This window comes from Pygocentrus nattereri, chromosome 9 (assembly GCF_015220715.1).
Source record: "Pygocentrus nattereri isolate fPygNat1 chromosome 9, fPygNat1.pri, whole genome shotgun sequence".
Lineage (NCBI taxonomy): Eukaryota > Metazoa > Chordata > Actinopteri > Characiformes > Serrasalmidae > Pygocentrus > Pygocentrus nattereri.
In genome coordinates, this window is record NC_051219.1 from 36,282,482 (window position 1) to 36,295,847 (window position 13,366).

General features: G+C 41.1%; 1 protein-coding gene across 2 annotated transcripts; it reads right to left on the bottom strand.

Moving 5' to 3' along the window:
• Positions 1 to 338: 338 nt before the first annotated feature.
• Positions 339 to 11,775, bottom strand: eno1a (enolase 1a, (alpha)). 2 transcript variants are annotated; one of them, XM_017709393.2, is made up of 12 exons: positions 11,626 to 11,775; positions 9,354 to 9,448; positions 6,237 to 6,332; positions 5,674 to 5,732; positions 4,861 to 4,930; positions 4,298 to 4,431; positions 3,930 to 4,152; positions 2,886 to 3,083; positions 2,110 to 2,311; positions 1,765 to 1,873; positions 1,613 to 1,671; positions 339 to 820 (listed from the first exon to the last, which is right to left on the bottom strand). In XM_017709393.2, exons 2-12 carry the CDS (start codon positions 9,436 to 9,438, stop codon positions 757 to 759), a joined length of 1,299 nt encoding a protein of 432 aa, XP_017564882.1. In that variant the 5' UTR covers positions 9,439 to 9,448; positions 11,626 to 11,775; the 3' UTR covers positions 339 to 756. The 2 variants fall into 2 exon arrangements, with proteins under 2 accessions (XP_017564882.1, XP_017564873.1); XM_017709384.2 differs by lacking the exon at positions 5,674 to 5,732 and adding an exon at positions 5,370 to 5,428 and having other exon boundaries at positions 11,626 to 11,774.
• Between the last annotated feature and the right edge of the window lie 1,591 nt (positions 11,776 to 13,366).

The window sequence follows — 13,366 nt, forward strand, 5'->3', positions numbered from 1 at the left end:
ACAGGCCCGACCATGATACATGTTCAGCTGGCATCTGAGTAAACTGCCTGGGAAACCTTTGCCTATTCTTCATGCCCCACAGGCCTCAGGCAGTAGGGCATATCTTCTTACCAAACTTGGACCCAAGAGGTTTCATCTTCCCCTCCACTCATGTTACTGCCAAAACACACACCTTTCAACACAAAGACTGTACATTGTTTGACTTGTGTACCATCTTCATTACTGTAAACTGGATAGCCAGTGCAGATGAATGGATTTATATAAAACCACACAAGGTTATGTAAAGGAAGGGAAAAAAAAAAAAAAAAAAAAAAAAAAAAAAAAGACTACTATAACACTTCCAGTTGGAGTATAGTTTATTTGTTGGTATGCCACGCTTTACAGCAACACTACAGCTTTTCGAAGGCAACACAATGCACATACTCTGGGCTACACACCACAGCATACTGACCAACATGGTTGTTTACTAAAACACTCAGAGGACCAGTTTCACTACAACTCACAAGAAGCAAAACAAAGATCTCTTACAGAAACACACAGACATAATTAAAGGATCAGTGCTATTTGGGGTGCCAAAGCATAGAAGATGGGAGTATGTATTGGCACAGAAGCAGTGTGCCATAGCCTACAGACTTGGACCTTGAGTTTCAATGCCTTTCCAACCTCCCTCCATTCTGGAGAGGGTAACACTGCGTGGCTCTATGTGTGGGAGTGTGAGCATGTTACAGACACAAAGGCCCAAGAAAGACCTGCTCCTCAGATAGGCCTCCTGAAGTTCTTGCCGGCAAAGCGGGCCTTGTCTCCAAGCTCCTCCTCAATCCTGCAGAGCCAATTCAAAGAATGTAATAATAAGCACTATGTCCTCAACTACAATCAAAACGAGTAATTAACTCTGGCACAAACTCTCTTGCTATCAGTGCTCAAAAGGTAGTCACATTCTGAGTACAATGATATTGTTTTTTCATTACTTAGCAAGCCATTTATTTATTACTTCACATTAATCAGAAATTAGAATAAACAGTAATAAATCAGGTTTTCTAGCTAAAACTAAAATGGTAGAGCATGAAAATTAATATGTAAAATGAAATAAGGCAAGTAAAGAGTACTCAAACGTTAGTAAGAGTTTCTTTCCGTTGCTTAGTATTTTGTATTTTATTTAGACTAATAGATCAGATATTGTTGCATCTCATTTCTTTGGCATGACAGCTTGAAGACGTCTAGGCATGGAATGCACAAATTTGCAACTGTTGCTCAAACAGGCTTGTTGGATTTTCTCTTTTGGATGGTCAGAGCATGGCAGGCTTTGAACAGTTCCTGTCTCACCATGTCTTCAGTGCAAGTTTTACCCTTGATTGACATTTTCAATGTATCTAAACTTCACATACTGCTGAAATTATGCATTTTCAATTGAACTGAATATATTAAGACAATTTACTTAATACCTTAAATCAAATAGTTTATAAAAGACATGATAAGAGTAGCAGGACTATGAGTATATACACTTGCTATAGTGCTACAAAGAACCCATATACCAAATATACAGCATATCATTACATTTATATATGCTTGCTTTTTTTTTTTTTTTTAAACCAGTAGCTGAGAGTTACCCCACCTTAGCAGCTGATTGTACTTGGCCAGACGTTCTGATCGGCAGGGGGCGCCAGTCTTGATCTAATTAGGGAACACATACACAGAATAAGGCTAATTGCAGATGTGTCATTCATTTGAACTAAAACAGTTGGAGCTGAGAAGTTGCTCTCTTACCTGGCCAGTGCAGAGGCCAACCACCAGGTCAGCAATGAAGGTGTCCTCAGTCTCTCCAGAGCGATGGCTGACCATCACACCCCAGCCATTGGACTGTGCAAGCTTGCAACTACACAATGAAAAATGAGAAAGGAAGATGAGAGAGGAAGCATTTCTCAGTCCAGGTCCTGGGTTCTATCAGACCATCCCACATTTTTGCCGTAACCCAGTGATCTGGAATCTGGGATAAAGGGAAAATGTGGAACTGTCACAAGGGCCCCAAGGACTGGGTGAACAAACATGAGCTACATAACCTTAAAACCATGTATAAGGGGCTGCAAACACAAAACATTTGTGGACACTCACGCCTGCAGGGACTCCATGACAGAGCCGATCTGGTTGACCTTGAGCAACAGGCAGTTGCAGGCCTTGTCTGACACGGCCTTAGCAATGCGCTTGGGGTTGGTCACAGTCAGGTCATCACCCACCACCTGGATGCTTGTGCTGCCGGTGAACTTGGACCAGGCCTCCCAGTCATCCTGGTCAAAGGGATCCTCGATGGAGACAACTAAGCAGGAAAAATCATTAGTTATTAAGTTAGAGCACCACTGGAATGCACAAGTGGGGTCTAAAAGCAAAAACAAATGTTCATATGAATATATGACATAGTACAATGAAAGTAAGCTATATTTAAGGACATATGACATGATAAATCCTTTAAAAACAATGTGGTATTTGTGTCTATATCCAGTATGTATTAGGAGCCATCTTACATTAAATATAAACTGTACAGAGCATATGTAAGCACCCAGGCTACAAGGAGGGAGGCAGTGTGTGCTCAAAGCCATACAGTGATAAGCTGAAGTATATTAGTATGCTCCTTTAAGTTAACCAATTAAATCTGGGTCTGCTCAAACTCTCCACAAGGTCTCATATTTCATAGAGTAGCTGGTTAATATGCATTCTGAACATTCTTGGACTAATTTCTTTGAAAGTCTAAATATTTGGAACCATGTCCCATAGCAACTATGTAAACTGGGGGGGGAAAAAAAAAAAAAAAAAAAAAAAAAAAAAAAAAAAAAAAAAAAACACAAACCACACACCACCCAGTGCTATTAGGTCTATAGCCAAGTGAAACCAACCTGGATAATCCTTCACAAAGCTCTTGTAGAGGTCAGCCAGCTGGTCAGGAGAGATGTAACGGCTGGGGTCATCAGGTGACTTAAAGTCCAGGTCATACTTGCCGCCCTTGTAGAACTCTGATGCAGCCACATCCATGCCAATAACAATCTTGTCAGTGTAGCCAGCCTTACTGATGGCCGTCTTCAGCAGCTCAAGAGCTGGAATTGAAATAAGGAATTATATAGCGACAGACATTTAGGACACATTTAAAAAGAATCACTTGTTCATGACTGTGGCATCTGTCCACTGCATTTAAGTGTGCTGAAGGACATTAAGAAACCAGACTACTAAATTACATTGCAATATTCTTTTAAAGAACAGCCTGTCTAAACACAAATGAGATACATGAGCCATCAAATGTTATTGCCATGATATGATCATATAATAATCTGACAAATTATGGTATTCAGGCTGGAGTGTTAACAGCAGCACAGAATACTCTTTAGCTGACAGTGAGGTCCAACAGCTGAGAGACACTCAGCACTCTCAGCACATCTACACCAAGAGCAGGTTTCAGTGCAGGTGACTGGCTGGCCTACAGCCACTTCAGCTGCACTACTGGGGCCAGGCCTGAATTTAGAAGCCATCTGCTGCTTCAGGGAAGGAATTCCCAACTACAGTACTAAAAGCACTAAGTTTAGGGACTAAGGGTAAACTTACACTGTGCTGAGAGAGCCTCACAAAGAAAGCTCACATTTTTAAAAAAGGTACATGATATCAAATACACACACACACAAAATGTTACAATAATCATTCTAATTATTTGGCACCAACAATTCTCATACATGTTCTAAAATTTCATACATTATTGTAAAACTTGATTAAATAAATTACCTAGCAGCAATTGACATGAAAACTTAAATATAACCTTAAATTGCATTTTTCTATAGTGTCTGGGATAATGCGAGTTACTGCTTATTCACAATCAGAAACGTGGCACACAGTGACCAGCAGCAACACTGAACATTCCACAGCAGCAGCAAATCAACCACGTGAAACATTACCCTCTTTGTTTTCCAGAATGTTGGGAGCAAAGCCACCCTCATCTCCCACATTGGTGGCGTCCTTTCCATACTTCTCCTTGATAACGTTCTTCAGGTTGTGGTAGACCTCAGCACCAATGCGCATGGCCTCTTTGAAGCTGCTGGCCCCAATAGGCAGGATCATAAACTCCTGCATGGCCAGCTTGTTGCCAGCATGAGAACCACCGTTGATAACGTTGAAAGCCTTGGGAGCATAAACGGCTCTATTAATGGTGTGCCAAAACTAGTGTTTGAAAACAATGGCAAAAGAACAGACCAACCCTAAGAGAGGGGTGGAAATATTTCTCTGGCAAGAGTACAAGGACAGGAATATCACAGCAAAAGCTTACAGGGACTGGGAGGATGACCTCTGGGTTTCCAGCGAGGTCAGCGATGTGGCGGTAGAGCGGGACGCCTTTCTCTGCAGCTCCAGCCTTGCACACAGCCAGGGACACACCCAGGATGGCATTGGCACCGAACTTTGCTAAAGAATTAGAAAAGCAACAAATCAAAACATGCAATAAACTGTGTGGTTCCCCTGGTCACAACTTTTCACATTCTAGTCACTAAAAGTATAGAGTCTGTGACCCAAGTCGCTACGTACCTTGGAGATTTCTTAAATTAAATAAGGTGTTGCCCTGTGAGCCATCACTGTAGTAGATAAACAGCTTGTGTGTGTGTGTGTGTGTGTGTGTGTGTGTGTGTGTGTGTGTGTGGAGAGATATAGGTTTTTGGTATTAAATGTGTGTTATTGTAAATATAATGTATGTGTCATAAATATGTTTCTATTATTTGAGTGAACAGCACTATTTGCGCATCATATCTGTGTCACTGGAGGAAACAACTGCAAAAAATATTTTATAATAGCAAAAAAAACCCAAAACATACTGATATATATGCAGGAGCCACTTACATTTGTTGTCTGTGCCATCCATATCAAGCATCAGTTTGTCAATCTTCTCCTGCTCCAGGACAGACACGCTCTGTTTGATAAGAGACAAGTCATAAAAATAATCCACATCAGCAAACCTTAGAGCAAAAGTCAGGGTTAAACACACAGCAGTCACCTCAAGGCTTGTGCAAAAAGGTTGTTAAAAGTGTGCACAACACAGATTAGGAGGAGAACAGAGGCATTAAAAGGAAGAAAAAAAAAAAAAAAAAAAAAAAAATCATACTTGCAGTGTTTTGATCAAAACTAAGTCTGTCTTTAGAAACAACAATTTTCTGTCCTTCCACACATTCAGTAAACAGTTTTCATAACACAGAGCAAGACACTCAAGTAAGAACATGTAAACAGAGTGGCTATATAAATTACAATCAAGGATAAGCCACTGTTCTATTATTACCTTAAACATTACCAAACACCTGGAGTCATCTACAAAAAGCACACACTTATGTTAGTCAAAAAATAAATATTCCTACCTGGCTAACCAGAGCAGGTGCAATTGTTTTATTGATATGCTCAACAGCTTTTGAGACACCTGCAGGGAACAAGCAGACCATCACTGACCCAAGTAGAGGGCAACATGCAGAGCCGGCACAAGACAATCACAGAACAGGCCCTTCCAGTGACGGATCTTTAGGGATGAAAATTTCTCAGGACGTCTGTGATCATCTGTAAATGCCTACTGTGGTTAGTCGTGAGCACAAACTCAACACTTCATGCTCTGGTATTATCACAAGGGTGCGATGACCCTCGCTTCAGTTACAGCACACACTCATTTACCTGATTACACAAAGCTGGGGCCAAGAACTCATTTACATATTTTACAGCTCTTTTCACCCCTGACAGAGGAGAAGAAAAGATGTGGAGTCAGAAGAGACTGAGAAGGAAAGGAGACAGAGAAAGAGGAAGAACAGTGCTATGTCTAGGGAGACCTGATAATACCTAAAGAAGTAATTAAATAAAGGCTGGCTGAATATAAGAGGCAGGCAGAGCTACACTAACAGTTTCTAAATAATCCATATGATTATCACTAGATACAGCAAATGGCTTGTTCAATACAACAAACTATAACATCAACACAGTCTATAGGGTCCTGATTTAATGTTCTATTCATTCACTCATTTATTACATACACAAATGTTAATGCAAGTATCACATGGCATAGAATTGCATTATAATAACAGTAATAATATATTACACTACTTACACTATAACAAGTTAAAATGTCATTTACCCCCCCCCCTTATAAAACGTGTTGACTATATAACATTTAAAACTCAAACTTAAGTCTAATAGATCATTTGTGTCTGTAATTGGTATTTTGCATTAAAACAACTGATTACCTTTGCCCAAATAACGGGTCTTGTCATTGTCACGGAGCTCGAGGGCCTCATAGATACCAGTGGAAGCACCGCTGGGCACTGCAGCTCTGAAGAGACCTTGGCAATGAATAAAATAAATATATGAATAAGATTTTACACTAAAAATATTAGCTATAGCCCTACAGACAGACCCAGCCCACACACCAGCCAGTAGTCAACGACTGATTTTCCCACAATTCCCTTCCCTCACTGGAATGACGTACTCGGTGAGGTCACAAAAATGTCTTCCACATGAAGGACACACAAACCCCACCCCCACTCCTAGACTGCAGAGAAGAGGTTACATAACAGCTCTAGCGACGTATACATTTTTAGGAAAGGGTGCTGATTCCATGTTCGTGTTTTTTTTGTTCATAAAAATGTCTAAATCATCTCATTGTCAGGGAACAAATCCCCACAGAAGTCACTAATCCACAAGAATACTCCTTTACAAGGTCAGCTCTTGTCCTGAACAAGGCGGAGGGGTTTTCCTCCAGTGCAGCCTACTGTAATGTGAACAGATCTGAGGATGCCTGACTTGCCAACACATTCCGGCTCAACCACGTGTGTCAAATCTGCATGTGCAAAAATGTTATTCAGTGTGCTCAGCTAAGTGAAAATCGCAGCAAAGCCAGTGTCAGAGTCTGCAGATCAAAATGGATTTAGAGCTTAACCAAAGAAACGTTAGTGATTTGGGCCATGAGTCTTAGTTTTAAAAATTTATCTGTGCCACAAAGCCATTGTTTGACTATTCATAATACATAGTCAATCTAAACACACAGGTGTGCCTTAATCCAGTGCTGGGATGACTGCTTCTAGATATCAGCAAAAGGAATTAAATGTTTTTGGAAAGACCACCTTGTGTACCAGTTTTTAAAGTGTATATAACTATATAACTTAAGTCTGCAAAAAGACCACAAATATAATCAAACCAGAAAAGTTATTTATGCCACCATAATATTCACTGATGTACTGTGCAAAAAGTCTTGTCTTTGCTTATTAACATTCATCATGTCTATAATGAGTCAGTCTTTCGTCAGTACTAATTCTGAGTCACAGCACAGTGAATTTGTATTAATTGAACCAAGTGCATAAAACCAGGAAGGCAGCATGATTGCTATGTGCAAGGCTTGCAATGTCAAGAGTAGGGGTGCAGGAAAAACTTGATTCTTTAGATGCATCGCAATACAGACGTGAACGATTCTGAAACAAATAAAATGTCAAATCGATTTTCTAAATATTTAATTTATACCTTAATGTTGACAGAACGTAAAAGGCAGAACTTGGAAGTGGGTATGTGCAACGCCCGGACAGTCTGTGGCAGCACATAACAAAAAACACATGGATGAGCAAAAAAATCCAACCGGCTCGGCATTAAAAGCCAGGTTAAGTCAGGAGTCACAACCCAAATGTTAAGAGCAGCCATTTTGTCTTTTGACTTTTCAACAAAGTCAAACCACCTTGGGAGCCACATTTATTGTCCAGTATGTCTCAGTGTGTGTTGATGTGCTAGTATAGGCTAAAAATTATAAACGAGAACGCAGATTTACTTCGCTCTGCTTTAACCTTTATCTATGGCCACTTTCCTCCATCTCCACCAGAAAACTCAAAACTAGACGTTTCTTGTAAAAAAAAAAAAAAAAAAAAAAAAAAAAAAAAAAGTCTCAACATTCAACTGTTTTACGAGGGTGAAGTCGCTTCTTATTCTCCAGATTCTCATAATGCATTTACATTATGGATCATTACAAATACTTTGCTTTACCAAGTCAAACAAATCCTGTACAGGGGAAAAACAAAACAAAAATATATATAAAACTATTCTACTGCTTTAAACACTACAGACTATTGTGTTAAATAGGGCATCACTCTTAAATGCAGCACAACAGGAATATGCAGTTATTGCACTAAATCTAAATGAGGTGATTGTGTTTGCTAACTGATCCAGTTAACATGAAAAATCTGGTTGAGAATGAAGATGCCTACCACACCACCCCACCTCAGCAAAAATAGCTCATGGCTCAAAAACAGAAGAAGGCTGAGCCACCAGTCAAACTGCAGGGAAAGAGGCTCCCCCAGTTTCCAGTGCGTCGTAAATGGAGCCCCATGCCTCCATTATTAGCTATTCACTGAACTTCATTAACAGTCTGATCATTTGGTATCAGCTCAACTGCTGTATTGTTCTAGACAGCCATGCATGAAAAAGCTGAACAAGCTTGAGATAACTCCCGTTTCAGAGACAGGTTTGTCTCTTATGGCTTCTAACTTCCAGCATTATTCCCTCATAATGGACAATGATACTTTAAAATGAACATGTCAAGTGACTGAATAAAGTCAATTTACAAACTTGCTATAAACCACTACAGCAAAACTGTAGGGTACAGTAAGATGTAACGTAAATAAGATGTGTAGTCAGTATATACCATTTTCCAGTGAGCAGCAACGCAATCCAAGCTGTATACCATTACAAGGGCTATTTTTAAACCGTCTACCCCCTGATCTGCCTCTTTCAGGCTACTGGACACCACACTGATGAGGCAGAGCAGTTTGGCTGCTTAGTCTCTTGAAACAGCCACTGTATTGAGCATGTGTAGTGCCCATTCCCAACACATTAAAGTAATGTGCCCATCTCAGCCTTTGCATTGACGACTGCTGTGATGGACTGTTTCATGCTGATTTAGGAGACGTCTACATCCTTGAGACTGTTAGACGTATGAAGCACCAGCAAAATTATGTGGATTTAAGGAGAGACCGAGAGGACCTGTTAATGCATTTTGAAGTCAAAGTTTTATTTAAACTGAGAGCTAGACTTAAACACAGTGCTCGAAACAGGCTAAACTGCTCTTCCATTAATACTCCGTGTTAGGCTTTGCTTTGAAGTATTTACTTCACAGTATAACAAAATGAACATAAAAGAATTCTTACTTGGACACCTCCAAGTTTTTGTAGATCTGCTTTAAGCAGTATTAAACCCATGGTGAGAATAAGAACGTGTGGTAACAGTAGAGGAAACCACATTATGGCACAAGAGGAAATTAGTTTATTGCTTCAGTACACGGAAAAATAGACACTCCTTAAGTCTACATTTCAACTGTATGTTACCTTTCTTAGTGTAGAGATCAACCTCAACTGTGGGGTTTCCACGTGAGTCGAAAATCTCACGAGCGTGGATCTTCAGGATGGACATGTTGCAGGATCTGGGGAAAAAAAAAAAAATTAAAAAAAATTTTTTTACACTACCTTACAGAAAAGAGTAGCAGGGTATGCGAAAAGGGAAAAAGCAACATGACTCAGTTCAGCCTACATGTGTGATTCACTCTAGTAAAGAAACCACTCAGCTATGGAGGGACTGACTCAATGAAGGTGGTCTTTTTCCTGAGTTACATCAGCACACGTTTTCTCCTTCTCACTAGGCAGCCATTAACAGGTCTCCGCTCCAGCCAAGTTAAGACAGGCATAGGATTTAAAACTCTACTCTCAAGTCATGAAGGCCTTATGATATCAACTTACAGCATATTGGCGCAGAACTCATACACAGTCACAACCACAGATGTGCATGAGTCAGCAATATGTATTAGTACCTTTTCCCCTCCCTGAACAAATAAAATCACTATACAACAGGTGCATTTTCCAAAAACTAACCACATGTGAAGGCACTAATAGTATTGTTCATTTTCCACTGTTGGAGCCATTTGTACCACACCACATGACATACAATACCAGAACTGGAAATCAGGCCTACAGCTCAAAAACAGGGACAGGAAGGTACCATTTAAGAAACAAATGATCAGGATTATAAAAAAAAAAAAAAAAAAAAAGTCACTACATAATGGGATTTTTAGACCAATTTCATAAATGTTAAAGGGACCAAAAATTGACATTGACAAGTCAAGTATGATGCTAACAAATCCATCACATACACATGAATTACAGCTGGACCAACTTAAAATCCTGTGGCCTTAAATGTCAGTGGAAATTTGCCACCGGCCACTACACAGCAGGCTGGGCTAAGCCAGAGACGGACAGCAGCAAATGCTCCAAATGCTCCTGAGCCCGTACAGAGTGCACTGCTTTAACTGGGCAGTTCGGATTTAATGGTAGAGGAATGTGCAGAACGTTAACTGATCATTATGAAAGTATAAACAATTATACTTTAAACTACACCATCCCACCCAGGAGTAAACACCTTCAAATGCACTTGGGTCTGATCTCAGCCTACGCTCTTCCACTGAGGCTGTAAACTAACTGTGACAGTTCAAGTTTCAAGATTGTCACTCGCACATGTCAGGACATTTATGCATTGAAATGCTTGTGATGAGGCTCAGGCAACCACTCTACAGAAAGTAAATAAGTAAAAGTAAAATAAATTGAAATATTAAATATTCACAAAACAGAGAAAATATACTCAAAATATAAAGACAATATATATATATATATTTAAAGTGACTGTTACTGTTCTTTAAAGCAACATAGTGTTAGTGTCCATAGCAGAGATGATATAATATTAATGATAATGACAGAGTGACTGAGTGAAATGGTAACTGGGGAAGGTCCCACAGCTTCACAGCTTGTTCAGAAGCCTGACAGCTTGGGGGTAGAAACTGTTCATTAACCGGGTTGTTCTAGCCTGTATGCTGCGGAATCTCCTGCCCGATGGCAGGATGGTGAACAGGCGGCGTGCTGAGTGACGCAGCCCAAAAAAGGCAAGATTACAAAATCAGTAACTACGTAAAAATTAGGCCGTTAGATTTGTATCTTACAGGCGCCCTCCTACTGCAGGCCCACTGCTGGACCTGAACGACACACGTCTGAAGATCCTCTTCAGGACAACTTTCGGTCGTTTAAACGCGTTAAACACGGAAACTGCGGAAATGAATCGAACGGATTAGTAGAAAACGCTCACGTGCAACCGAACGTAAGTAATTCAACAGAAACATCCGTTAGCGACCGTTAACATTCAGATTCGGGAAGCTTACGTTTGCCACGGTACGTTCCAGAACGTTCTGAATTTATGAAACGTTCTAATAACTTAAACACAACGATTCCGGAACGTTTCACCAAACGCGCCAAAAAAACGTCCAGTTCTCACCCTTCACTGACAGAAGGGCCATAAATGGACAGCTCCGAGTGAGGAGAGGAACTTAAAATATCATCCTGGAGGCTAAAAGTCAAACCGAGCGGCGGATACCCTCACAGGAAGCGGATAAGAGCATCATGAGTCACTCTCACAGCGCGCTAAGAACGTCCATCATCTTGCCAAAAATGACTTAAAGGGAAAAATGACGGAAAGCTGCTCTTAGGAGCTCTAAAGCGATAACCAACGATGTTTCCTCGACAAAAGTGTCTGCGGACAAGTGCCGAGCGCGGCTCTCACCTTCAAGTAGCTGTGTGGAAGCGAAGCTGCGTCCTCACTCTCCGCCGCTGCAGCGAGCACAGAGAACTGATGGCTGCGCTGCTGCCTCCTGATAGGCGGAGAAAACAGCCAGGAAGGAGCCCACGTGCCCAGTTCTGAGCGATGTGATTGGCCAGGCTGGTCTCACGCGGTATGCTGCGGCACGTGCATGGAGAGGCGCACGTCTCCTGCAATCACGACCTCGCCTTATTACAATCCTACAGGCGCAGCGTTTACCATGAAAAACATATTGTTTTGGGTTATTGAACGGGGCGCCGTGGCTCGGATTGCACGGACATAACTTTACACGATCGGATTTGCGTCGGAAAGCCAGGCAGACTGGAGTTTTCTGTGATGTCCGTACTGCGGAGAGGTGTACGTGACGTGCGGCAGCTACAAACGGCGCCGCGTCACCGTGACTACCCACTACTTCCGTATGAAAGAGCTGCTGTTCACGTTTCACTGCTGCTCTGTGTCCAGTAATTCCATTAACCTTACCTGTCATTATAATAGGCCGACCACACGTTTGTGACTGCGTCTATTTTAAACTGCATGTAGAACACATGACAGAATAGTCCTAGAACCCAGGATTCTTCCTGGTTCACGGTGACCGGATGATCTACTGGTGCACTGATGCTTCTCACTGGTAGTGGATGCAGAGTGGATGTTGAATGGCCTGTGTACAGTGTGATGGCGATGGCTGTAGACACCACTCCACCGTTCTTTCTAGCCAACATGTATTAGCATATATATTATTTTTGTGTTTATTTGTCTCACAGCCTACTTCAGAATAAATGGCACAAGGCGTCCCTGGCATGTGTGCACATCCATGCTCTTTATTTATTTGGGCTACATGTCAATAGATTTCACAGTGTTTAATGTATCTCACTGTAAAAAGCATTTACTGCTGATCAGCAATCACCAACCCTGGCCCTGAAGATCTGTGTTCTTACTTAGCTCATCCTAGGTTTAACATGATTATCCTCCCTTTTACCCGATGCCAATACAACTGATCCAGGATCCTATCAAGGACTTCTGAAGAGGTTAATTAGCTGGAGCAGATGTGGCAGATTGTGGTTGCAGTTAGACTCCACAGGAAAGTAGATCTCCAGGACTTTGTTCGGTGACAACTGTTGCAGATATATGGTGAATTTCCTAATGAGTCTTAATGAAACCCAGTTATACTCTCCTATACGCTCTCCTAAGGACTCTTATGGGATGTTCCATAGGATTTCTAATAGGATTCCTGGAGGATGTCCAATAGGACTCCTATAGGACAGTAGATCTCAAAACAGTCCTCAGGGACCCCAGATGGTCCACATTTTGGCTCTGTCCATATGTGTTGCAAATTAGGTTGGAGGAAAAGTCTGGACAGTCTGGGGGTCCATGAACACCAGTTTAAGAACCACTGCTCTAAGATGTCCAACAGGTTTCCTATAGGATGTCCACTAGGTTTTCTGTGAAAAGTTCAATAGGATTCCTAGTAAATGTCCAAAATAGGATTCTTATAGGTTGTCTAACTCCTAGGACGTCCTATACGATACCCAATAAAGTTCCTAAAAGATGTCCCGTAGGTCCCATAGGTACTCAGTCGTTTTTCAATGGCTCTTTAATAAAATTGTTCTGTATAGAACCATGAACATTCAAAGAACCATTTCCGTGATTAAAGGATTCTTTGCATCGTGAAAGCATTCTTCAGATTGATGGAGAATGTGCTGTAGAC